Source organism: Heloderma suspectum, chromosome 12 (assembly GCF_057233095.1).
Source record: "Heloderma suspectum isolate Gila_16-S chromosome 12, 16-S_ref, whole genome shotgun sequence".
In the NCBI taxonomy this organism is placed as follows: Eukaryota; Metazoa; Chordata; class Lepidosauria; order Squamata; family Helodermatidae; genus Heloderma; species Heloderma suspectum.
The window spans coordinates 35,945,932-35,971,524 of record NC_139469.1 but is presented as its reverse complement, the minus strand read 5'-3'; the positions used below and the strand labels follow the sequence as shown (position 1 = coordinate 35,971,524).

The 25,593-nt window shown below is 48.6% G+C and overlaps 1 protein-coding gene across 1 annotated transcript; it reads right to left on the bottom strand.

Annotated features, from left to right (window-relative positions):
• On the bottom strand, positions 1-25,567 carry DCTN5 (dynactin subunit 5). The gene is made up of 6 exons (XM_084819103.1): positions 25,417-25,567; positions 24,783-24,851; positions 20,802-20,920; positions 6,474-6,585; positions 4,632-4,734; positions 1-4,474 (listed from the first exon to the last, which is right to left on the bottom strand). The coding sequence occupies exons 1-6, from the start codon at positions 25,462-25,464 to the stop codon at positions 4,377-4,379; spliced, it is 549 nt and encodes a 182-aa protein (XP_084675229.1). The 5' UTR covers positions 25,465-25,567; the 3' UTR covers positions 1-4,376.
• Between the last annotated feature and the right edge of the window lie 26 nt (positions 25,568-25,593).

Below are 25,593 nucleotides of genomic sequence, written 5' to 3'. Positions count from 1 at the left end.
GTATATCACAATTATTTTAATGTATTTAAATCTTCTCATAAACTACTTAAAGGTATTTTTAAAATACAAGTGGTATAGAGATCTATTAAATAATAATAAAACTAATAATAATTCGTCATTCTCATGGAGGCTCAGGTGGCCTACACACGCTTCTGACTGCACTGGAGAAACACAGAACTTGGTCATCCAGTTCCACATCTTGAGAATCTCGGCTTCTATACTTAAAAAAGCTACTAAGAGAGTCGGAGTGTGTTTGGGCAACAGCTGGTGAAACCTCAAAAACTGGAGTGGGGAGAGGAGCAGGACTTCCAGGGGACAGGGAGGAGAACACATTTTATACCATTGCTGTTTCTCCCTCACCTTTTGTTGCATGAAGCAGTTATGCAAAATGAGCAGATCGATGTAACTTCTTCTGGCTCGGCCTTTGGGATCCTTTGCCACGTTGCTTTTGTTTCCTTAAAAAGTTTGGGTTATACTTTACTCTGCTTGACAAACATTGACACCGAATGTGGACGTGGAGATTCAGGTCTTCCAGCACAAGCACAGTGAAGCAATGGTGGCTGAACTCGCTTGCACCTGCTGGGCTCAGCTCCCAGCAACATGGGCACAGCCCTCCCGCCCAGGAGGAGCTGCATCCACCCTCAGTTCACCCCTGCAGTTAGGATAGTCCCCAATACTGTGTGACCCAGTGAATGCTGGAATGAGCCCCAGTGCCACTGTGGGGCCAATGGGATCGAAGATAGGTTTAGAACAGGCTCAATGGGGACCCAAGTTCAGCTGTAGAGGGCCCAGGCCATGAGAGTTTAGCTTGGCATGGTTTTCCATCCGATTGCAGTATGAGGGATGGGGCTGGTTTGGGTCTGAGCAGGATGAGGAATGTCAGGATGATGAGAGCATCATTCTGCAGGCCAGGGGAGTTGAACACTCCTGATGAGCTGTAAGTTTCAACCTTGAATGGCATGACTACTGCTAAGAAGGCTGATAGCCTCTCTATGGGAACCAGACAGGCTTAGGGGCTATTTCCTGGGAACAGTAGCATCTACAGAACGCAGCAGAGAAACGCCTTCCTTAGCATACTGCAGATTTACAGGTGAGAGTTCCCCGACAGATTGTCAGGAGGGCTCCAATTGCCCTCCCCTTGCATTTAAACCAGTGCATTTAGGTCTTTGCTGGGAACATTCTGATCTTTACTGCCCAAAATCCTTCCTGCTTAGTCTTACCACTGCTTGAGCTACTTGAAACACACTTCACTTGGACAATCCATCAAATCTGGACCCCTGTATGCTTGAACCTTGTATTGTTAAAAAGCTGCCATGGAATATAATGCTGGAAGACATCATCTCTAATAACTGGACCACTTTCTTGTTTGGACTCAACCATTCTTTAAAGTTTGGAATCATCCCGGCACCAGGGTTTTTAGTCTACCTGGGAGCTAGGGTAACAGAGCCCCTAATTGAGAACTTATTTACTGCTTGGGACTTCCACCTGCCTGCTCTTATCTTGAAGGCTGGAATTAGTCTGCCTGACAGCATGGACTGGAACGGCCCTGAAAAGGGCCATTTCTACTGCCTGGTAACCTGTCTCTCTCTAGCTAGCACTCACCATGACCCTTGATCTTTGATTTGCCTCGACACACGCCACGTGGAGATTCCAACGTAGGCTCTGTTATTGATCTCTGTCTGTGTGTGATTTCTGGTCTGAAACTTGCTCCTGAACCACACCTTGAATTGCCTGGAATGTTATCTTGCCTGGATTGATCATGATCCCTTGACCTGGCCTTGTATTATGAACCCGACTTGGGAAACTATCATGGCACTGATATCTGAAACAGTTGTAGATATAGGGCTTTGAATTGTTTCTTGAACTAAGCCATGGGCCTATAGCTGGCATTGACCTATGTAACCATTAAGCTTTTACCATGAGATCTGCTACAATTAAGAGTCTCACTGACTTGAGTGTCCTGTGTCAGTGTGCCAGAGAAAACGGGCCCGTGATAGTGAATAAGAGAACCAAACCTGGAGCAGGAAGGAAGTCTGGAGTTGAGCCAAACCTTTGCCTTGGGCGCACAGAGCCCAATCCAGAGGTTAGTGAAATCTAACGGGGTGCAGGATTATAGCTGCTGGGCAGCTGGGGTGGCCAAAACGCTACCGTGTTCTTGAGCAAACACTCTTAGGCAAAACCCACATTTGCAAGGACAATCTTTGTGGCCAGGGCACGTTACAGCCCCAAAAGGAACAAAGCGAACTGCTTGGTCAGCCCTGGAGCAAACAGCTTTGGCGCTCATCTCCCCCGCCTCCTGCCTCTACTGCAATGAGTGCAAGGGGACTCAGTGGCAGGCTAGCTGCAGCAAGAGCACATGATGACAAAGGAAAGGAGCAGCAGCCGCTGTGGGACGTATGTTGCTCAGGGAATGCAGAGGCCCCACCTATGGCAGCATTTTCATCGCATTAAAGTCACCCAAGGTCACCCCACACATAGCATACAGGAGGATGACATGTGGAGGGAGGAAGGGATGAAGGCCTTCTACTCCGCCTCTATGCCCCACCTTCAGTGCAAGCTGACTGCTCTGTAGGTCACGCTGACATGCCGCACAGCCACCTTTTGTGTAAGCTCAACGCCCATTTAATGTAACACAAAAGGAAGAAAATTCCCCTGCTGCCCATGTGGCTTTCGGAGCCACAACAGCATGGTTAGTGCAGGCACCAGGTGGACCGGAGCAGCAGGCCAACTACTCAGTGATTAGCAGGGCTGGCGGCCAAGAAGGAGAGCATGTGACCGGCCCCCCGGAAAGGAGTGCCTGGCCAGCACTCCTCTCTCTCTCTGCTTTCAGAAAATCTGTTGGGGAAAGTTACCACTTGCAAAGCACTTGACCCATTTAAGAGGACTTTAATTTGTGTACAGAAAAATATAAATAAACCAGATTGCGGCTCTGCAGTTGACAGCAGTTATTACACACTTCTGCATTTGAAGAGTCCATAGCTGGCGAACGTGTGGCAGAGCTGTTTGTGCTATGGAACACATGCAAGTGAGCGCACCCTCCCGCAAGGGTCGTTCAGAGAGCAGCAGGGCGAGACCAAGGTATGTGAACACAGCTGAGCCAGCTGAGCGCTGGCTTTGTCTGCAGAGGGGGAAAGCACCAATAAACACTACTTGGGGAGGGAGGGAGCGGGAATGGTGGGGCAGGCTCACCTGGAGATGGTTTGCATCACACAGATGGAAGCTGGCTCTTTCGGGCACTCAGGAAGACCCTGCCCCAGTGGCAGGACAAGCTACTTCTGCAGATGGCCCCAAGCCCTTCCTTTCACCTACTCATAAACGTGTGTAGGAACCTCCACCCACCCCACAACAGAACAATTCCGGAGGCCACTTACTTTTGTCTAAACCCAGGCCCTTTGCTCTGGCTCAGTTTCTACAAGTCAGACGCCTGCAGGAGGAAACTACTCAAAGTAACAGCTTGCTTCGGCCCTGAGCCCCGCTCCCTGGCAGGCAAACCCCCTGCATGCCCTTTTCAGAGGGGTCTGCTGTGGCCAAGCCCTAAGTCCCCTGGCAAGTGCCACCACTTTCTCAGAGTTGCATCTCTCTCCTTGTTCCAACACCTGCTGCTGGAAATGAGAAGGGAGCGAGTCAAAATCCAGGCAAACAACTTGCAGGCCAGATGACCCCCATCCCCCGAGGGCCAAATCCAAGCAGAGCCCCCCCTATCCTATGAGGAGCCCCATAACAGTTGCCTGAGGAGATGCTTTCCACTGTGGGATGTCTTGCAACAGATAGCCCAGAGAAGACAAGAGCGTGGCAGACAGCAAAGTTCTCTTTAGGAGGGTGGCAAGGAAGGAGGGAGTCTACAGGGCTCATACCACACCTCGCTAAGGGGAAAGAAAGAGTGCCAAAGAGCCTCCTCTGACCCTGCAGGGATTCCACCTGAATGGCCAACTGACTCTAATTAGGAATGTGCTGGGAGGAAGGGATGGAGTGACAGCAATGGCACTCCCACTGCCCTGGATGACAGACTGCTCTGTCCTCCTGTTTCACACACCAACAAAGATCAGATCCAGAGCAAAATAAATCACCTGTGGGGGTGTCTGCAGTGGGCTTGGTCCCAGCTGGTCTATAGCAGGACTATGGCAGTCCACAGGAAAATGGAACAGCCTCCGACACTGGATAGGAACATGACTGTGCACAACAGGCACAGGGAGGGAGATGGAAAGGAGCAGGGAGGGGGATGCATGATACAGGAGGGCAATGCCACAGGACAGCTTTCTGCAGAGCCTGCTGGTCAGGTCTGGAGCCTGCAGGACTTCCAGAAGGCACAGCCGTGGCATGGCCATGCTGGACTCCAAGGCTTCTTCTCACTGCAGAGGACCAGGGGATGGAGAGTGCTAGACCTGGGTGAGGGGCAGGAACTTCTGGTAGTAGCTCTTGGTGACGTCAATCATCAGCTCCTGCGTGCACTCAGGGAGTTCTCCGGAGAAGAGCCCTGGGGAAGAAGCAGACCATGAGCCACTAGACCCAACTCTGATTCTATGGTCCCCAAGAGCATTGCTTGCTCACGCACACCTGGGGACTGCCCCACTCCGAAGAGTACACACAGTTTTATGGCTGGCCTCCCTTCACCCGACTCCCTTTCTGTTCACCTGGGCAGCCAGAGAAGACCGTGAAAGGCGGGACCACCGTTTCTGGCGGCAACACTGTGTTGTCAAGGATTTTGCAACAGTCTTTCAGGACACACCGGCGACCCTAAAAGGACACGGCACACATCAGCTTGGGATTAAGCCACCATCCCCCCTGCCCACAGGCTCATGCCCTGGACTCATGGCCAAAGAGGAGCAGGCCCAGTTCTCAGCTCACCCAAGGGAGCCGTTTGGCTTCTGACTTGCAGATCACTAGCTTCGTCCATACAGCACTGTGCTTCCGTATGGCTTGTGGTGCCAGTCCACGTGGGATTAAGCAATTGTTTTGCTCTCTGCAGCAGGAGCGATTTGCCGCGAGTCTGAACTGAGGTGGAGGCCACAGCCAACACAGAAGAACAGGAGAGAAATGCGTGGCTACATCACACGCAAAGGAAGATGTGGCGGGCTACCGCTCTGATGGCAATCACAGAACCAGGACTGGCTGGGGCGGTTCCTCCAACAACCCGTGCAATCGACGGAAGCACGGAATGCCAACAGTCACCACCAACAGACTGTTGGGAGGGAAGGAAGCAGAGGGCTCAACGCAGCCGAACGGCACTTCCAGTCAGCCCCTTTTCACCTCACGTGCCTTGTGACACAAGAGGAACTGGCTTGCTTAGCCATGGGGGTAAATGTGGCCTATGGGTCAGGACAATGGGAGTCATGGCCCAGGTGCTGGCTGGTGAGAAGTTTCATTCTCTCAGCAAATAAAAGTCTGCTCAGGTGGGGAAGATGGGAGAGCTTCAGAGAACTCTGAATTACTTCTGTTTGGCTTGGCTGTGGAAATGTCATTCCCATCAGGAAGCCTATCTTGGAGATAATGGCATGCTCTCTGTCAGGACAGGGAAAGGGGCTTGCAGCCTGGGACAGACAAGCCACCTTCCTTTTAGGGGAAGAGGCCCCTCATCTCTGCCAAGCCCCGGGGAGATCTTCTTGAGATAAACGCCGGCTGCCCCCACACCCCCACCGTCCTGGCCACCCTTCCATGTCATGGCGAGTTCCCCAGCTCCAAGCCCAGGAACCAAGAGCTATTCAGAGCAACTTTCGCGTGCCTGCTCTTGGGCAAACGCCGCTTTGGCAGAGAGGCTGCAGCAATTAGCCACTCGCTGCAGTACCCATTAACAATGGGCCGGGTGAGCTAATGGGTCTTTGAAGTGCCACAGACAAACACTGATTGTGAGAGTTACCCTGCTCTCTCATTTCAGCAAGATGGAGCAGGAAAGATTAGGAGCTTTTGGCACAGTTATCTTCATTTACAGGGTAGTATATACACACATTTCTCTCTGTAGCTGTTTCGTGAGCGGCTTATCAGTTTCCCCATTTCGAAAGCACATTCACTTCCCCCCTCCCCACAAGAACAAAAAACCTTTGCTGCAAACACACAATCCTGTCAGGAGAAAAGGCTTTCATTGCACTGCGTGGCCTTTGGCAATGGGTGTCACATGGCATGTTGGGTGCCTGACTGGGGAGACCTGGCAGCTGCTGCAAGCAGCAGCACATCTGGGGACAGATTAGTTTACCCCACAATTTGAGACTGCAGGCACACCTATCGGCCAGAACTCTCCGCGCCCCAAAGCCAAACGCCAATAGGTGGCTGTGAAGCGTCATCTGCATGAACGTGCGTGCGAGTCTTAACTGTGGAGTCATCTCTGGGCCAAAAGCCAAGCTGGCAAGAGCCTCAGGATGAACGTGGATCAGAGTCTGCCAGGCCCCACGGCCTGAAGCCACATGGGACTGTGTCCCTGTGCTTGCTTGCAAGATGTCCGAGGGGGGGCCTGGGCACGTGCAATTCTGGAGCATACTTACAATCACACAGTTCTTGCCTATGTGGACATAGGAGCCAATCTGAGCTGCATTGACGACGCAGTCCTCCTCAATAAAGACGTGGTCCCCAATGTGCAATGGGAAGAAAGCGACCCTGCAAAAAGAGGGGGGGCGTGTTTGGGGAGACCAACAGCATCCAGCCACCTCACGCCAAATCCCAAGGACACAGAGCCAAGATAAACTTGGCTAGGACTCTTTCCAGAGCCAGGCAGACAACCTGCAGCATCCACAGGAGGTCCTGTCACCCAGGTGGGGTGGAAAAGAAGAGATTCCCTAGATCCTTCCCAACCTCCTTGTTGTTGGCAACAACCAGAGACCTTGCTGCTTTCCTTCCACCCTGCCCCTCTTTATGTTACAGTGGCAGGAATTCAAGAAGCAAGAAGCCAGGCTACACAGCATCCCCCAACATCCTGCCACCAGGATCAGGGTGTTTACTTTGGGCTAAAGGTTGAGGGGGATGCAGGGGTCAACACCACTGAACAAAGACCAAACCACAACACCCTCAGCAAAGTCTCCACTCCAAACAGGAGGTTCTCTGAGCCTTCAAAAAGCCCCCATTTGAACAATGAGACCTGGGTGGGCAAATGCAGCTTGTGGGCCACATGCACCCCCACAAGCTCTGGTGGAGAAATCATCATAGAAGTTTGCTGTGGAATTTCAGCAGCAAACTGCCCTTGAAATGGTTATGGCTTTAAGGTTGTTCTTAACGTTTCATTATGCTTTTATTTTATTTTCTGAATTTTTTTGTAAGCTGCCTTGTTGGCTTCAGGAAGGCGGTACAGAAATACAATCTATAGGATTGTGTCAGTCTGTCCATCAATGCCATAGCGCCAAGACCATGAAGCCCAGACACCCAACCAGGCATGCACGCCGAGGGGACTCTGAGGGTGCGCACCTCTGGGTTACTTTGCTTTTGGAACACATTAAATAATTTTAATGTGCTTCTGCAGTAACATTTCCGGCCACTGGGGCAGACTTCCCTAACCAGCACATTGCTTCGCAGTCCACACAGTCTGAAGCCGGGGGCAGGTCTGAAGCGGGGCAGTTATATGGCTGCCCCCCCTTGCTGTGGGGCAGCCCCCCCTCAGGGCAAAGGAGTGGACAGACCCATCCCTCAAGGGGCCATGGGGTGCACCTTGGCAGGGGCCGTGCCCACCAGCACGGGCGATTCACTCAGAGGGCGCGGGCACACTGAAGCCCACTCCGGCAGCCGGGCCAGTCGGCTCGAAGGCTCCACTGTGTGGAACCCCGGGCCACTCTAACCCACGCAAAGCCAGGCCCGCTTGCTAGTGAATTAATACATAAACCACAAGAGACTCCTACATTCTTTATTGGGAGACCCGGCTATGTAGTCTTTCCCTCAGTTATCTGAAAAATGTCAAAGTTAATCTGTCTTGTGGCTGCTTTTTCTAAATGCTTCTCTTAATAATGATTCCATAACTCTTTGATGGCTGGTTTAAGGAGCTCTTTGTTCTGGGTCTCAAACTCCGTAATACTGATTTCAGCCCAACTTTTGGAGAACCATTTCAGATCCATCTTCATGAATCCAGAAGGACTCATATTTCATTCTGATCCTTCCTCAGATGCTATATTGGTAGCTGTACATAAATGGGACCCTCTTCCTACAAAGTTCTCTCCACAATTTATCAGCTTTGGTATGGGAAGATTCCTGGGATTGATTATATCCCTGCTGATTAAATCGACATGGGAGGGCACCATCATTAGCTACCCTTTTGGCTGCAATAAATAGCTCTGGTATGATTCCTTCCAACTGAAGGGGAGCAAGGGCAGCGCCTATTTTTTTTTTTTAAAGGTCATGTCAATGATCTGGAAAATTATATGAACCCATTCCTTTCTTGTGTATTATGTGGAATTTATACGCTAGGTTTTAAAGTACCAGACTGAATTCCTTTCTGGAATTGAACTTATTGACTCTCAAGTGGCATTTATCATTCACCTTTAGATCACTGATGATCTCCCATTTTGCTGAAAAATATACAGAATCTGCAAAGGGGAAACTTATACTGCCTTGATGGATCTGATGGCAGCTTTTGAGTACTTTATTTTTATACCACCCAACAGCCAAAGCTCTCTGAGTGGTTTACAAAACTTAAAAAACTTAAAAATACAATACTATACATAGGATAAAAACAAGTTACATACAAACATTTAAACAGACAGCGCACACATACACAAAAACACACACAATATTTAAGCAATTTTAAACAATCAACAATAAGCACATCCAGGACTTGATTAAAACCTTATCATATGCTGCCAAATGTCCGAGAGTAGAGGAAGGTCTTAACTTGGCACCAAAAAGACAACAATATTGCTGCCAGGTGGGCCTCACTGAGGAGATTGTTCCATAATTGGGGCCACCACGGAGAAGGCCCTCTCTCCTGTTGCTCTATTCCCTGAATGAAGTTATGGCAAATATTGGATAACATTCTTAGCAACAGTACTAATGACATCCCCTGGGTATCATCATCAGTGGCCAAATTTTTATCAGTAGCTATGTCATGCTAGAAGGATGTGTATGGGGGATTGCCCCAGGTCATTTGCTGTTTTGTGTCCTTGTATATCTGAGATGATGGTACCTTTGTCTTGTATCTATGTCTTGTTTGGTTTTATTTTTGATCTGCTGATTGTAATAAACAGATGGATTTCTATGTAGATAGAGAACGGTGGGAGAAAAAATCTTTTTGAAACCAGGTATTATCAATATGGCACAATAGGCCATATACTATATTGTTTTTATGGGCCTGACACTGAGGAACAGGGATTGGCAAGTTACCACGAACACAGGTCCAGACTCTGGATCCAGGAGATGCCATCCTGACAGGGTCATCCACTGTGGCCTTCTGGGTGATCCTGGACACTCCTATTTTAATGCACCTTAACTGCCTGAGCTCTGGAATTTGCTCAGTTCTCAGATTATGAATATTTACTCACTACAGACAAACTAGGGCATTTCCTTTTAATGTTTTGAAAGTAATCTACTCCCCTCACTACCAGCTCTTCCTTCTAAAAAGTTCTAGGTTCACAGTTGCCTCTAAACAAAGACATTTAGGGCACAATCCTGTGGCTGCTAGACAGTGGCTAGATGGCCATAGGTTTGGTTGGTTCCCAGATAACTGCCTCCCCACCCCTTCTCCCACCACCTCGTAGGTGGCGCAGATTGTCCCAGGGCTCCAGGCTCAGATGAGCAGCGCAGAGTGGGGCAAAAGGGGGGGTTCCTGGGGGCAGGGAGGGGCAGAGAGTGCGGAAGTGCCAGTACGACGCTTATGTGTCGTCCAGCCTTCCCAGCCCGCGCTATGACATCCCGTAGCTAGGCAGCTGAAATCAGCTGTGTAGTCGCGAATGCAGGGCAGCAGAAGTGCAGAGGAGAGGATCCCCTCTGAGTTCCTCCTGCCCAGCATTGGATAGGTGGTCACCTCCAAGTTCAGATGCGGCCGCCTCTCCACATAGGATTGCTCCCTTGGGCTGGGAGTTGAAAAAGCAGGAAAAATATTTTCAGTTTCTTTCTCTGAATAAAAGTAAGGGCAGGGTAGTGGTTGAGAACTACGCATTTCAAAAATATGAAGAGCCATCTCAGAAATGTAGGAGACTGCTGTAAATGTGAAAAGTTTTTTGTAGCATATACAGTTGCTTAATTAAAATCTATGTGCCGCTTTGTATGTGTGATTTACTCCAGTTAACATTCATAGTGCACTACAGTCTGACATACACAATTAATAAAATTACGCATTAACTACGCAGGGTACCATATACCCTTTTCCAAAATCAGGAAACCAACATATAATGTGCTATTTTCAGGTGGCTGCTTATAAAATGCAGTGAATTTAGAATCTTCAACACAAATTAAACTAGAAAACAAATTATGGGACTTTGTGCTTCTAAGTCCTTTGGTACCATCTAGGGGTACAAAACAAGGGATGTATGAAAGTCACCTTTTCAACAGGGTGATTCGCGGTGGGGCGGAGGCGCGCCGCACCTCCCCCCGAAATCCTAATCCGGCCAGCTCCAGTCCGCGGAGATTCTGCAGAGCCGCTGGCCGGGGCTGCCTGCAGCCAGACATCTGGCCGCTGGGCAGCCTTCCAGAAAAAAACAACAGCATACGCAAACGGCAGCGGCTACCGCCATTTGCGTTCCCTTTTCTTTGCTGTTTTAGCCTACGTAAATATTCACATATGCTAAAACAGCGAAAAAAAGGGAACGCAAATGGCGGCAGCCACAGCTGCCATTTGCATACACGGTTGTTTGGTTTTTTTTTTAGCTTGCCGTGATAGGCTACGTAAGTATTTACGTAGCCTATCACGGCAAAGGCAGCTACGCAAATGGCATGGTGGCCGCCATTTGCGTGGCTGCCTTTGCCGTGATAGGCTACGTAAGTATTTACGTAGCCTATCACGGCAGCCTGGCCAGACACAAATGGCGGCCGCTATAGCAGCCGCCATTTGAGTCTGCAGCAGCTGGCCGAGAGACCAGCCGCCACCACTGGAGCCGCTGCTGGAACATCCGCCCCAGGTAAGCTTCGTCCCGGGGGGGATTCCGCGGGGGGTGAGAGGCCGTTCCGCCATGGGTTTCGGGGTGCCGAATGCCAGTGCATTCGGCCTCACTGAAATCCGTGGCAGAATTCTCCGCCATCCCTATACAAAACATTGTCCCTCCAAGAAACGGAAAAGAGCTTGTAGATTTATAAAAAAAGAAGACTGACATAGTACCCAGATTCCATGGTGACTTGAAGCACTCATATTCATACTTTGTAGTGGGAAAAGCATAACGTGTCTGTATGAAAGTCAGGGAGCCCAAACGCTATCACTTGATTTGGGCTAGGAGGAGGCTGGAGGGGGCAATTTATTTAGGTTAACCTTTGCTCTAGACTGAAGTGTGCTTTATATTGGGGACTTCGGGCTGGAAATCCAAGGCAGCAACACAGTGACATGTGTGAGAGTGCGAGTGTAACTTCCGCTGCAACATTTTAAAGCACTAACAACCACTGAGGCTCAAACTACAAACGGCTCGCTATCCCTTTCAGTTTTTTAAAACTGGGAAATGAAGTTACGGAGGATGCAAAGCTGATTCAGCAGCAGCATTGAGGGAGGGAGGGGTTCGCACTTTCCCTGCAAACTCTTTGTTTGTGATCAAAATCCCCACCTGCTTTCCCACCCATGGCAGGAAAAGCAAATGGGAGGGGGTCATTTGGCTAACAAGTACAAGCACAACCCCATTTTCTTATTTTTTTCCATTTTTAAAAAACATCTTTTCCTTGTAACACACACTTCCATACCAGTGGGACTCTTGTTTTTAACCCCCAGAGAATAGAGGACAAAGCCCAGGCTAATCAGAAAGCTAGAAACAAAAAGGGAATACAGACTATGAAAGGACAAGACTCTCCAGTGGTGGTGACCTGCAGGGTATGTACCATGTTTGTTTTCTTGCCTGATATCACGGCCTGCACGTGCAACAAGTGCAAGTTGATCATGCTGCTGGAAGAAAAAGTAAGAGGACTGGAGGAGCAAGTGTCAACCCTCCAGGGAATAAGAGAACACAAAGAGTTCTTGGACAGAACGTTGGAACTGCTGCAGCAAAGTGAAGAACAGAAGCTAGAAGAGCAACAGCAAGCTGAGGCAGAAGAGGAAAACGCTGCGGTGAGGAAAAACGAAGTAGAGGAGACTCCTTGGAAAAGGGTGACAGGAGCAGGGTGACAGGAGCAGAAGAACTAGAAGCCACTCTACACCAGTGGAAGCAGTGGAGCTATGGAACCGTTTCTAGGTACTTGAGGAAGAGACTGGAAGACAGCCTGCAGAGGAAGAATTACAGGGGAACCTGCATGAGAGTGAGCAAGAGGCTGAAAGTCAGTCAAGCAGAGGCGATGAAACCAAGGCCTACAACAACAAGAAGAGTAGGAGTTGTGGGAGACTCCTTGCTGCGTGGGATTGAAAACTGAGTATGTCGTGAAAACCCATGGACTTGCCAGGTATGCTCTCTCCCAGGAGGACAGATTAGAGACATGACTGAAGGGTTGCCTACACTCATAAAGCCCACTGACAGGTATCCCTTTCTTCTCATCCACGTGGGAACAAATGATACTGCCAAGCAGAGCTACAAAGAAATCACATCAGACTTTGAAGCTTTGGGAAGGAAACTCAAGACCTTTGGGGCCCAGATGCTTTTCTCATCCATTCTTCCAATAGTTAGAAGTAGGAGTGTACGAAAGTCACTTACCTGGTCTCGCAGCTTGCTTCGCGGTGGGGGGGAGGCGCTTCGCTGCTCCCCCCGAAGTTCAGGCCGGGGGGGGGGAGGCTTCCCGCCTCGCCCGGCCGAAATTCAGGGCGGGGAGAAGCGCCCCATCTCCCCGGCCGCGAACTTCGAAAGAAAAAAAACAACGCCCCTGTGATAGGCTATGTAACGATTAACGTAGCCTATCACGGCTACATCTGCAGTCAGCCGTGATAGAATACGTTAATCGTCACATAGCCTATCACGGGTGACTTCGGAAAAAAAAAAGTGCGTACGCAAATGGCGGCCCCCATAGGGAGCCGCCATTCGCGTTCCTTGTTTGGTCCCTGTAGTCTACGTAAAGATTTACGTAGACTACGGCGAAAATAAGGGCAACGCTATTTGCGTTGCCCTTATTTTTGCCGTAGTCTAAGTAAATCTTTACGTAGACTACAGGGACCAAATAAGGAACGCGAATGGCGGCTCCCTATGGGGGCCGCCATTAGCCGTACGCGCTTTTTTTTTTTTAAAGTCACCCGTGATAGGCTACGTGATGATTAACGTAGCCTATCACGGCTGACTTTGCAAATCTAGCCGTGATAGGCTACGTTAATCGTTACGTAGCCTATCACAGGGGCGTTTTTTGTTTTTTGTTTACTTTTCTTGTAATGGCGGCGGTGGCAGCCGGTCAAAAGACCGGCTGCCGCCCCCGCCCCTGATGAAGACCTGCCGAACCGCCGCCGGGACCCGCCGCAGGGAGGGACATTCGTGAAAGGTAAGTCCCATCCCGGGGGGGGGGGGGTTCTCCCCGAAACTACTTCGGGGGGCCGAATACGTTGGCACTCGGCCCCCCGAAGTTTCGGCGAGAAATTCTCTGACACCCCTAGTTAGAAGAGGGATAGAAAGGGAAAGAAAAATACTCCGGGTGAATGAAGGCTCATGCAATGCAACAGAGAGAACAGCTCTAATAGCACCCAATAATAGTCTCCACAAACATGTAGGAAGAAAGCCAGACTATAAAGCACATGGTCTTCGATGTCTATATACCAATGCCCTGAGTATGGGAAACAAACAGAACGAACATGAACTCTTAATACAGGAGGGAAATTATGGCTTGATAGGTGTAACTGAAACTTGGTGGGATGACTCCCATGACTGGAATACAGCAATTGAAGGATATAACTTGTTCAAAAAGAAAAGGAAGAATAGAAAGGGAGGTGGAGTTGCACTATGTGTTAAAAATACATATCTCTGCAAAAAATACAGGAGGATGAGCTTGGTAGCCCCATCGAGGGCATCTGGGCTGAAATGGAGCAAAGAATAAAAGGAACATGGTGGTTGGAGTCTACTACCAGCCACCCAATCAAGGAGAAGACGAGGATGAAACTTTTGAAATGCAAATTGCCAACGCAATTGCATGATGTAGTAGGAATGGGGGATTTCAATTTCCCCGATATGTGCTGGGAGACAAATTCTGCAAAACACAGCCCCTCCAAGAGATTCCTGATAACTTCCTCCTACAGAAAGTAGAGGAAGGAACTAGAGGATCGGCTATCCTTGACTTGATCCTAACCCACAGAGATGACTTAGTGGATAAAGTAGCAGTTACAGGAACTCTGGGGGAAAGCGACCATGTTGTACTTGAGTTCTTGGTTCTAAGGGAAGCAAAAGCTGAGTGTAGCCAAACACGTACCCTGGATTTTAGGAAAGCTGATTTTAATAAACTCAGAACAATGATCAGTAAGGTCCCATGGCAAGCGACTCTTAACAAGAAAAGGAGTCCAAGATGGGTGGGAGTTTTTAAAAAAGGAAATTCTAAAGGCACAGTTACAAACAATTCCAACAAGAAAAGAAAGGCGGAAGACAACAGAAGAAGCCAGTGTGGCTTCACAACAAGCTTAGAGATGACCTGAAAACAAAGAAGGGCACATATAGGAAGTGGAAGGAAGGCCAAGCAACAAAAGGAAGAGTACAGGCTGGTAGCACAGAATTGCAGGGATGGCGTCAGGAAGGCTAAAGCTGAGAACAAGCTGAGGTTAGCGAGGGAGACTAAAAGCAACAAAAAGGCTTTCTTCAGATATGTGCATAGTAAAAGACAGAGGAAAGGGTGGTTCAGCTATTAAATAAGGATGGCAAAACGATAACAGATGACAAGGAAAAGGCAGAAGTGCTCAATTTCTACTTCGGCTCAGTCTTCCCCCGAAACAGGGTTTATGACCCCCTGGCAGAGGCAAAGTACAGGCTGAACGGGCAGGATTGCAGCTTGAGATTAATAGGCATATGGTCAAGGAACACCTAATTACTTTGAATTTCAGATCTCCAGGGCCAGATGAACTGCAACCTAGAGTAATAAAGGAACTGGCAGAAGAACTCTCAGAAGCACTGTCTAGTATCTTTGAGCAATCATGGAGGACAGGTGAAGTGCCAGATGACTGGAGGGCTAAAATGCTGTTGTTGTTGTTGTTTATTTGGTCAGTCGCTTCCGACTCTTCATGACTTCATGGACCAGCCCACGCCAGAGCTTCCTGTCGGCCGTCGCCACACCCAGCTCCCCCAAGGTCGAGCCCGTCACCTCCAGAATATCATCCATCCACCTTGCCCTTGGTCAGCCCCTCTTCCTTTGCCTTCCACTTTCCCCAGCATCAGCATCTTCTCCAGGGTATCCTGTCTTCTCATTATGTGGCCAAAGTACTTCAGTTTTGCCTTTAACATCATTCCCTCAAGTGAGCAGTCTGGCTTTATTTCCTGGAGCATGGACTGGTTTGATCTTCTTGCAGTCCAAGGCACTCTCAGAATTTTCCTCCAGCACCACAGTTCAAAAGCATCTATCTTCCTTCGCTCAGCCCTTCTTATGGTCCAGCTCTCGCAGCCATAGGTTACTACGGGGAATACCACTGCTTTAACTATGCAGACCTTTGTTGTCAGTGTGATGTCTCTGCTCTTAACTATTTTATCAAGATTTGTCATTGCTGTCCTCCCAAGAAGTAAACGTCTTCCGATTTCCTGGCTGCAGTCAGTGTCTGCAGTAATCTTTGCACATAGAAAGACAAAGTCTGTCACTGCCTCCATGTTTTCTCCCTCTATTTGCCAGTGATCAATCAAGCTGGTTGCCATAATCTTGGTTTTTTTGAGGATTAACTGCAACTCAGCTTTTGCACTTTCTTCTTTCACCTTCGTCATGAGGTTCCTCAGCTCCTCCTCACTTTCAGCCATCAAAGTGGTATCATCTGCATATCGGAGATTGTTAATGTTTCTTCCAGCGATTTTAACTCCAGCCTTGGATTCATCAAGCCCAGCACGTCGCATGATATGTTCTGTGTACAGGCTGAATAGGTAGGGTGAGAGTATACAACCCTGCCGTACTCCTTTCCCAATCTTAAACCATTCTGTTGTTCCGTGGTCTGTTCTTACTGTGGCTACTTGGTCGTTATACAGATTCCTCAGGAGGCAGACAAGATGACTTGGTATCCCCATCCCACCAAGAACTTGCCACAATTTGTTATGATCCACACGGTCAAAGGCTTTAGAATAGTCAATAAAACAGAAAGAGATGTTTTTCTGAAACTCCCTGGCTTTCTCCATTATCCAGCAGATATTGGCTATTTGGTCTCTAGTTCCTCTGCCTTTTCTAAACCCAGCTTGTACATCTGGCAATTCTTGTTCCATGAATTGCTGGAGTCTACCTTGCAAGATCTTGAGCATTACCTTACTGGCATGTGAAATAAGTGCCACTGCTCGATAGTCTGAACATTCTTTGGTGCTTCCCTTTTTTTGGTATGGGGATATAGGTTGATTTTTTCCAATCTGTTGGCCATTCTTGTGTTTTCCAAATTTGCTGGCATATGGCATGCATCACCTTGACAGCATCATCTTGCAAGAATGTAAACAGTTCAGCTGGGATACCATCATCTCCTGCTGCCTTGTTATTAGCAATGCTTCTTAAGGCCCATTCAACCTCACTCTTCAGGATGTCTGGCTCTAGCTCACTGACCACACCGTCAAATCTATCCCCGATATTATTATCCTTCCTATACAGATCTTCCGTATATTCTTGCCACCTTTTCTTGATCTCTTCTGCTTCTGTTAGGTCCTTGCCATCTTTGTTTTTGATCATACCCATTTTTGCCTGGAATTTACCTCCGATGTTTCTAATTTTCTGGAAGAGGTCTCTTGTCCTTCCTATTCTATTCTCTTCTTCCGCTTCCGCGCATTGCTTGTTTAAAAATAATTCCTGATCTCTTCTGGCTAACCTCTGGAATTTTGCATTGAATTGGGCATATCTCCCCCTATCACTGTCGCCTTTTGCTTTCCTTCTTTCTTGGGCTGCTTCCAGTGTCTCAGCAGACAGCCATCTTGCCTTCTTGGTTTTCTTTTTCTTTGGGACGTTTTTTGTTGCCGCCTCCTGAACAATGTTGCGAACGTCTGTCCATAGTTCTTCCGGGACCCTATCTACTAAATCTAGTCCCTTAAATCTATTCTTCACCTCCACTGCATATTCATTAGGAATATTAGTGAGCTCATATCTAACTGATCTGTGGGTCTTCCCTATTCTCTTTAGTCTGATTCTAAATTGTGCAATAAGAAGTTCGTGATCTGAACTACAGTCAGCTCCAGGTCTTGTTTTTACCGCCTGCATTGATGTCCGCCACCTTTGGCTACAAAGGATGTAGTCAATCTGATTTCAGTGTCGACCGTCTGGTGAAGTCCATGTATAAAGTCATCTCTTAGGTTGTTGGAAGAGAGTGTTTGTTATGCACAGTGAGCTGTCTTGGCAAAATTCTATCAGCCTATGTCCTGCTTCATTTTGTTCTCCCAGACCATGCTTGCCTGTAATTCCAGGTGTCGTTTGACTACCCACCTTAGCATTCCAGTCTCCTTTAATGAAAATAACATCTTTGTTTGGCGTACTATCCAGTAGGTGCTGCAGATCCTCACAGAACTGATCTACTTTTGCTTCTTCAGCATCTGTGGTTGGGGCGTATAGTTGGATCACTGTGATGTTAAATGGCTTACCCTGAATTCGAATTGAGATCATTCTGTCATTTTTTGGATTGTATCCAAGCACTGCTTTAGCCACTTTATTATTAATTATGAAGGCTACTCCATTTCTTCTGTGGTCCTCTTGTCCACAGTAGTACATCTGGTGGTCATTTGATGTGAAGTGGCCCATTCCAGTCCATTTCAGTTCACTGACACCCAAAATGTCTATATTTAATCTTGACATCTCCCCAGTAACCACATCCAATTTGCCCTGGCTCATAGATCTTACATTCCAGGTTCCTATGGTGTGTTGATCTTTAGAACATTGGATTCGTCGTTCACCACCAGCACCATCGGCTGCTAGTCGTCCTTTCGGCTTTGAGCTAGCTGCGTCATCACATCTGGGGTTAGTTGAACTTATCCTCTGTTCCTCCCCAGTAGCTTTTTGACTATCTTCCAACCTGGGAGTCCCATCTTCGGATGGCATACCGACATATCTCTGGTTGTACTGATCCATTTAGTTTTCATGGCAAGAATACTGGGGTGGGTTGCCGTTTCATTCCCCAGGGATCGTATTTAGTCTGATCTCTCTGCCATGACCTTCCCGTCTTGGGCATCCCTTCACAGTTTGGCTCACGACGTCATTGAGGTGCTCAAGCTCCAGCACCACGACAAGGTAACGATGTCCTTTGCTGAAGCTTTCGGCTTTGAGCTAGCTGCATCATCACATCTGGGGCTAGTTGAACTTATCCTCTGTTCCTCCCCAGTAGCATTTTGACCATCTTCCGACCTGGGAGTCCCATCTTCCAATGGTATACCATTGTTGTCCCTGTCTTCAAAAAGGGTAAAAATCAATCCCTGGGAAAATTCTGGAGCAGATGATAAAGCAATCCATCTGGAAGCACCTTGACAACAATGCAGTGATGACTCAAAGCCAACATGGATTTGTCAAAAACAAGTCCTGCCAGACGAACCTGATCTCATTCTTTGATCAAGTCACCTCCCTTGTGGAGCGTGGGAATGCTGTAGACATCATATACCTCGACTTCAGCAAAGCTTTCGACAAAGTGCCTCATGATCTCCTGATGAGCAAGCTAGCTCAAAGTGGGCTAGATGAAACAACGATCATGCACTGAGCAGGGGGTTGTACTCGATGGCCTTGTGGGCCCCTGCCAACCCTACTATTCTATGATTCTATGATCAGGTGGATCTACAGTTGGCTACAGAATCAGACTGAAAGAGTGCTTATCAATGGGATCTTCTCAAACAGGAAAGAGGTAACGAGCGGGGTACTGCAGGGCTCAGTCCTGGGCCCAGTGCTCTTCTACATTGTTATTAATGACTTGGAGGAGGAGGTGCAGGGAATGCTGATCAAATCTGCAGATGACACAAAATTGGGCAGGATAGCTAATACCCTGGAAGACAGAAACAGTATTCAAAGTGATCTTGATAGGCTGGAGTGCTGGGCAGAAAACAACAGAATGACATTTAATAGGGATCAATGCTATTAATTATTAAACTATTAATATTAAACTAATTAATTATTATAAATATTAAAATCAAAGTTACAAGATGGGGGATACGTGGCTCAACAACACTACAAGCAAGAAGGATCTTGGAATTGTTGTAGATCACATGATGAATATGACCCAACAATGGGATGCGGCTGCAAAAAAGGCACATGCTATTTTGGGCTGCATTCATAGAAGTATAGCTTCTAAATCACGTGAAGTACTAATTCCCCTCTACTCAGCACTGGTTAGGCCTCATCTGGAGTACTGTGTCCAGTTCTGGGCACCACACCTGAATAAAGATGCAGACAAATTGTTGCCCTCCACTGAATCCTCTCCAAAGATGATCAGGGGACTGGAAACAAAGCCCTATGAGGAGAGACAGAAAGAACTGGGCATGTTTAGCCTTGAGAAGAGAAGACTGAGGGGAGATAGGACAGCGCTCTTCAAGTACTTGAAAGGTTGTCACAGAGAGGAAGGCCAGCATCTCTTTTCGATCATCCCAGAGTGCAGGACACGGAATAATGGGCTCAAGTGACAGGAAGCCAGATTCCGGCTGAACATCAGGAAAAACTTCCTGACTGTCAGAGCAGTACAACAATGGAACCAGTTACCTAGGGAGGTGCTGGGCTCTCCCACACTGGAGGCCTTCAAGACGAGGATGGGCAGCCATCTGTCAGGGAAGCTTTGACTTGGATTCCTGCACTGAGCAGGGGGTTGGACACGATGGTCTTATAGGCCCCTTCCAACCCTACTATTCTGTGATTCTATGAAAAGGGGTTAATTCCTTCCTTCCCTGGTGCCATGGCTAACATCAACTTTGCAGTCCTGCCCCCACAGCATTTCCCTCTTTTAAAGATCGCCAGGAGACACTGCTGATGTATTGCATATTACGTTCTTCCAGCCTCAGCCCCATCACTAAGCTCCAGTATTAAGCATGTTACCGCTGCAGTACAACAGGAAGTCACTCACTCTCACAGTGCTCCCTCCCCGCAGATAAATGGGTCATTAGGAGATTCAGAGCAAAATGCCATCAATACGCTCTATTTCTGTTACATCTGGATCATGAGAGGCCGTGCAAATCCTCGATCATTGTGTGGATGTAATGAGGGGCTGGACTGCAGCCAGTAAACTGGGAATGAATCCTGGTAAGACAGAGGTGCTGTGGGTGGGTGGATCCTGGCTCCAGGAATTAGGCAGGTTATTTATTAAATAAGTTCTGGACAGGGTTGCACTCCATCTGAAGGAGCAGCTACGTAGTCTGGGGATGTTCATAGAACTGTCACCGCTGCTGGAGGCCCAAGTGGCTGCAGTGACGAGGAATGCCTTTTACTAGCTTTGGCTCATGCACCAGGTACTGCCATTCCTGGACAGTGACAGCTTAGCCCATGCACCAACAATCGTGTCTTGATGCATGCAGTTTACTGTGTGGGAGGCAGCACTTTATATGTGGCCCAGAAGTTGCAGCTACCACAGAATGCAGCAGCAAGTGTGTTATGCTTTGTACCTAGCCGCTGCCAGAGAGCACTGTTGCAGAAAGAACCACACCAGCAGTTCAAATGTGTCCTACCACCCAGCCCAAAGCTACCCTTACCCCTTGCTGAATTTCTTGAAAGGTGGACGGATGACACTTCGGCTTTTCACAACACAGTGGCGCCCGACCCGTACGTTTGCCAAGTCTCCTCGAATGATGCAGTCATTCATGACGATCGTCTGAAGAGGAAAGTAGGGAATGATTGCAACTAAAGCTCTACTGACCTGTCCCCAAGCAGCCCAGTTGTGATGGGACAAGTCCAGTTTTGAGGTTGCCTGATGGAGCTCAACAATCCCCATGGGAAGCCTAGAGACACCAGCAAGAGTAGGCAGGACTGAAATGTAATCAACATGCGTTGCCTTTTCTTCTGTTCAATGCACTGCCTAAACATTTCAGAAGTTCTGCATCTGGAAAGAGTAGGAGTAAGTGTCCCCTTCATGGATCACTGCCTTGTTGTGGCAAAGAGGCTTGCGTAACTCAGTGAAGCCATAAGCTATGCCGTGCAGGGCCACCCAAGACGGACAGGTCACGGTGGAGAGTTCTGACAAAATGTGGTCCACTGGAGAAGGAAATGGCAACCCACTCCAGTATTCTTGCCAAGAAAACCCCATGGAACGTATCACAAGGCTAAAAGATATGACGCTGGAAGATGAGCCCCTCAGGTCAGAAGGTGTCCAATATACTACTGGGGAAGAGCAGAGGGAATTTCCAAGTAGCGCCAGAAAGAGTGAAGCGGCTGGGCCAAAGCCGAAAGGACACTCAGCTGTGGATGTGTCTGGTGGTGAAAAGAAAGTCCGATGCTGTAAAGAACAATATTGTTTAGGAACCTGGAATGTAAGATCAATGAATCAAAGTAAGCTGGAGGTGGTCAAACATGAGATGGCAAGATTGAACATCGACATCTTGGGAATCAGCGAACTAAAATGGACAAGAATGGGCAAATTTAATTCAGGTGACCATCATATCTACTACTGTGGGCAAGAATCCCTTAGAAGGAATGGAGTAGTACTCATAGTCAACAAAAGGGTGGGAAAAGCAGTACTGGGGTACAATCTCAAAAACGATAGAATGATCTCAGTACGAATCCAAGGCAAACCATTCAACATTACAGTAATTCAAGTCTACACCCCAACCACTGAGGCCGAAGAAGCTGAGGTTGATCGGTTCTATGAAGACTTACAACACCTTCTAGAACTAACACCAGAAAAAGATGTCCTCTTCATCATAGGGGATTGGAATGCTAAAGTAGGAAGTCAAGAAATCACCGGGATAACAGGCAAGCATGGCCTTCGTGTACAAAATGAAGCAGGACAAAGGCTAATAGAGTTTTGCCAAGAGAACATGCTGATCATAGCAAACACTCTTTCCAACAGCACAAGAGGCAACTCTACACATAGACATCACCAGATGGTCAATATCGAAACCAGACTGATTATGTCCTTTGCAGCCAAAGATGGAGAAGCTCTATACAGTCAGTAAAAACAAGACCTGGAGCTGACTGTGGCTCAGATCATGAGCTTCTTGTTGCAAAATTTCAGCTTAAATTGAAGAACGTAGGGAAAACCACTAAACCATTCAGGTATGACCTAAATCATATTCCTTACGAATATACGGTGGAGGTGAAGAAGAGATTTAAGGGATTAGACGTGATAGACAGAGTGCCTGAGGAACTATGGACGGAGGTCCGTAACATTGTTCAGGAGGCAGCAACGAAATCCATCCCAAAGAAAAGGAAATGGAAGAAAGCAAAGTGGCTGTCTTTACAAGTAGCTGAGGAAAGAAGGGAAGCGAAAAGCAAGGGAGAAAGGGGAAGATATATCCAACTGAATGCAGAGTTCCAGAGAATAGCAAGGAGAGACAAGAAGGCCTTCTTAAATGAAAAGAAATCGAGGAAAACAACAGAATGGGAAAGACTAAAGATCCCTTCAAGAAAATCGGAGATCTCAAGGGAAGGTTTTGTGCAAAGACAGGCATGATAAAGGACATAGACGGCAGGGAACTAACAGAAGCAGATAAGATTAAGAAGAGGTGGAAAGAATACACAGAAGAACTATACAGGAAAGATCTGAATGTCCCTGATAGCCATGACAGTGCGGACACTGAACTTGAGCCAGACATCCTAGAGAGTGAAGTCAAGTGGGCCTTAGGAAGCATTATTAGCAACAAAGCTAGCAGAGATGACAGTATTCCAGCTGAGCTATTTAAAATCCTAAAAGATGATGCTGTTAAAGTGCCAACACATTTGGAACACTCAACAGTGGTCACAAGACTGGAAAAGGTCAGTTTACATTCCAATTCCAAAGAAGAGCAACGCCAAAGAGTGTTCAAAGTACTGTACAATTGCGCTCATTTCACATACCAGCAAGGTGATGCTCAAAATCCTACAAGCTAGGCTTCAGCAGTATGTGAACTGAGAACTACTAGAAGTACAAGCTGGGTTTAGAAGAGGCAGAGGAACTAGAGATCAAATCGCCAACATTCGCTGGATCATGGAGAAAGCAAGAGAATTGCAGAAAAACATCTATTTCTGCTTCATTGACTATGCTAAAGCCTTTGATTGTGTGGATCACAACAACCTGTGGCAAGTTCTGAAAGAGATGGGAGTACCAGACCACCTTACCTGTCTCCTGAGAAACCTGTACGAGGGTCAAGAAGCAACAGTAAGAACCAGACATGGAACAACCGATTGGTTCAAAATTGGGAAAGGAGTACAAGGCTGCATATTGTCGCCCTGCTTATTTAACTTATATGCAGAGTACATCATGAGAAACACCGGGTTGGATGAATCACAGGTCGGAATTAAGATTGCCAGGAGAATTATCAATAACCCCAGATACGCAGACGATACCACCCTAATGGCAGAAAGCGAAGAGGATCTAAAGAGCCTCTTGTTGAGGGTGAAAGAGGAGAGTGCAAAAGCTGGCTTGAGACTCAACATTAAGAAAACTAAGATCATGGCATCTGGCCCCATCACTTCCTGGCATATAGAAAGGGGAAGAAATGGAAGCAGTGACAGATTTCATTTTCTTGGGCTCCAAGATCACCACAGACGGTGACTGTAGCCATGAAATTAAAAGACGCTTGCTCCTTGGGAGGAAAGCTATGGCAAACCTAGACAGCATAGTAAGAAGCAGAGACATCACCTTGCCGACAAACGTCCGCATAATCAAAGCTATGGTTTTCCTAGTAGTAATGTATGGCTGTGAGAGCTGGACTATAAGGAAGGCTGAGTGCTGAAGAATTGATGGTTTCGAACTGTGGTGCTGGAGAAAACTCTTACAAGTCCCCTGACTGCAGGGAGGTCAAATCAGTCCATCCTAAAGGAAATCAAACTTGAGTGCTCATTGGAAGGACAGATACTGAAGCTCAAATATTTTGGCCACCTAATGCGAAGAGAAAACTCTCTGGAAAAGACGCTGATGCTGGGAAAGACAGAAGGCAAAAGGAGAAGGGGACAGCAGAGGATGAGATTCATTGATGCAATGAATATGGACTTGAGCACGCTCCGGGAGACAGCGCAGGACAGGAAGGCCTGGTGTGCTATGGTCCATGGGGTCACGAAGAGTCAGATATGACTGAGCAACTGAACAAGGAGTAAGTGTGCTCTATTCATTGTCTTTGTGCTACTTTGTTCTAAGTCCCTGACTCCACAAAACCCTCTGTTAAGTAAGTGGCGGTTAACCTTCAGTTCTACAGACTATGCCAAAGATAGAAAGTGGAAAAGATTATGCCACAGTGAATGCAAGAGGTCCATGAACTGCTATGCAAGAAGTGTGTCTGAGAACGAACATTTTTCACTTGGTTGAATATGATACAAACTGGAGCAACTCAGAAGTAGAGATTTCTCTGCCAGTACAACTGCCCGTTGCATGAATTTCTCACAATTGATTGTGACGCCAGCCTAATATTTCTACATGTTTCTTCTGCGAAACTCCAAAACCTGCATTTGCACCACAAATAGAACGCCTTATTGCCCCTTCTTTGCATCTCCGGGATGAGTCTGCAAAGTGCCCCACCCCCCTTGCGCAACGGGCCCCTCACCTTGCCGTTGAGCACGATGTTCTGGCTCCCACACAGCACAGACTGCCTGCTCACTTTGTTCCCGGAAGCCTGAGGGAAGGGAGAAAGACAACGCTGAATGCGCCCACCTGGACCCCTCATTCAAAGCTCAGCGATGGGGGGGGGGCTTTGCGGGCTTCCCAGAAGGGCAGGAGCGCCGGAGGCCGCCCGGCCACAGCGGCCCTGCCCTGATGACCGCCAGACTGGGCTGCTGCGGCTGGGCTCCTGCCGGGGAGCGCTTCTCCCAAACTTCGCGGCTTCAGTCGCAGGGTTCAGCGGTGCTGCCGCTGTCGCGCTGCCGCATCGGGCACCGTCACCGCGCTGCCGCTTTGGATGCGCGCAACGGAAGGGCGGGGGACAAATGAGCAGCAACGCAGCAGGGGGCGGCGGGGGCGCCGCTCCCCGCGGCCGAGGCGGCCTCCCCGGCCCACTCGCGAGCAGCCGCGCGGCCGAGGCCCGGCCCGGCCCGGCCCGCCTTCGCCCGGGCGGAGACCCTTCGCCAGGCGGAGGGCCCGGCTGCCCCGCCGCGCCCGCCGGGGCCGCGGCGGGGCTCCGCCCGGCCCGCAGGCCCCGCTGGCCCGGCCCGCAGGCGCCGCTCCCGCCGGCCGCCGCGCACCGTCTCGATGTACTCGGACTTGTTGTAGAGCATCTCGCCCAGCTCCATGGCGAGCCGCGCCAGCCGCCGCAGGGGCTCCGGCGGACGCGCGCGGGAAGCCGGCGGCGCGCGGCTCAGGCCCGCCTCCGCCCAGCCAGGCGCCGGAGCCCGCAGCGCAGGCCGGGAGCCGCCGCCCGC

Excerpts from the sequence above, each read along its gene's own strand:
- DCTN5 (XM_084819103.1), bottom strand. The coding sequence starts at position 25,464 with ATGGAGCTGGGCGAGATGCTCTACAACAAGTCCGAGTACATCGAGACG. Across the intron at positions 4,735-6,473 it reads TAGGCAAGAACTGTGTGATT|GGTCGCCGGTGTGTCCTGAA; the intron begins GTAAGTATGCTC and ends GTGTCCTTTTAG. Across the intron at positions 4,475-4,631 it reads GGTCTTCTCTGGCTGCCCAG|GGCTCTTCTCCGGAGAACTC; the intron begins GTGAACAGAAAG and ends CTTCTTCCCCAG.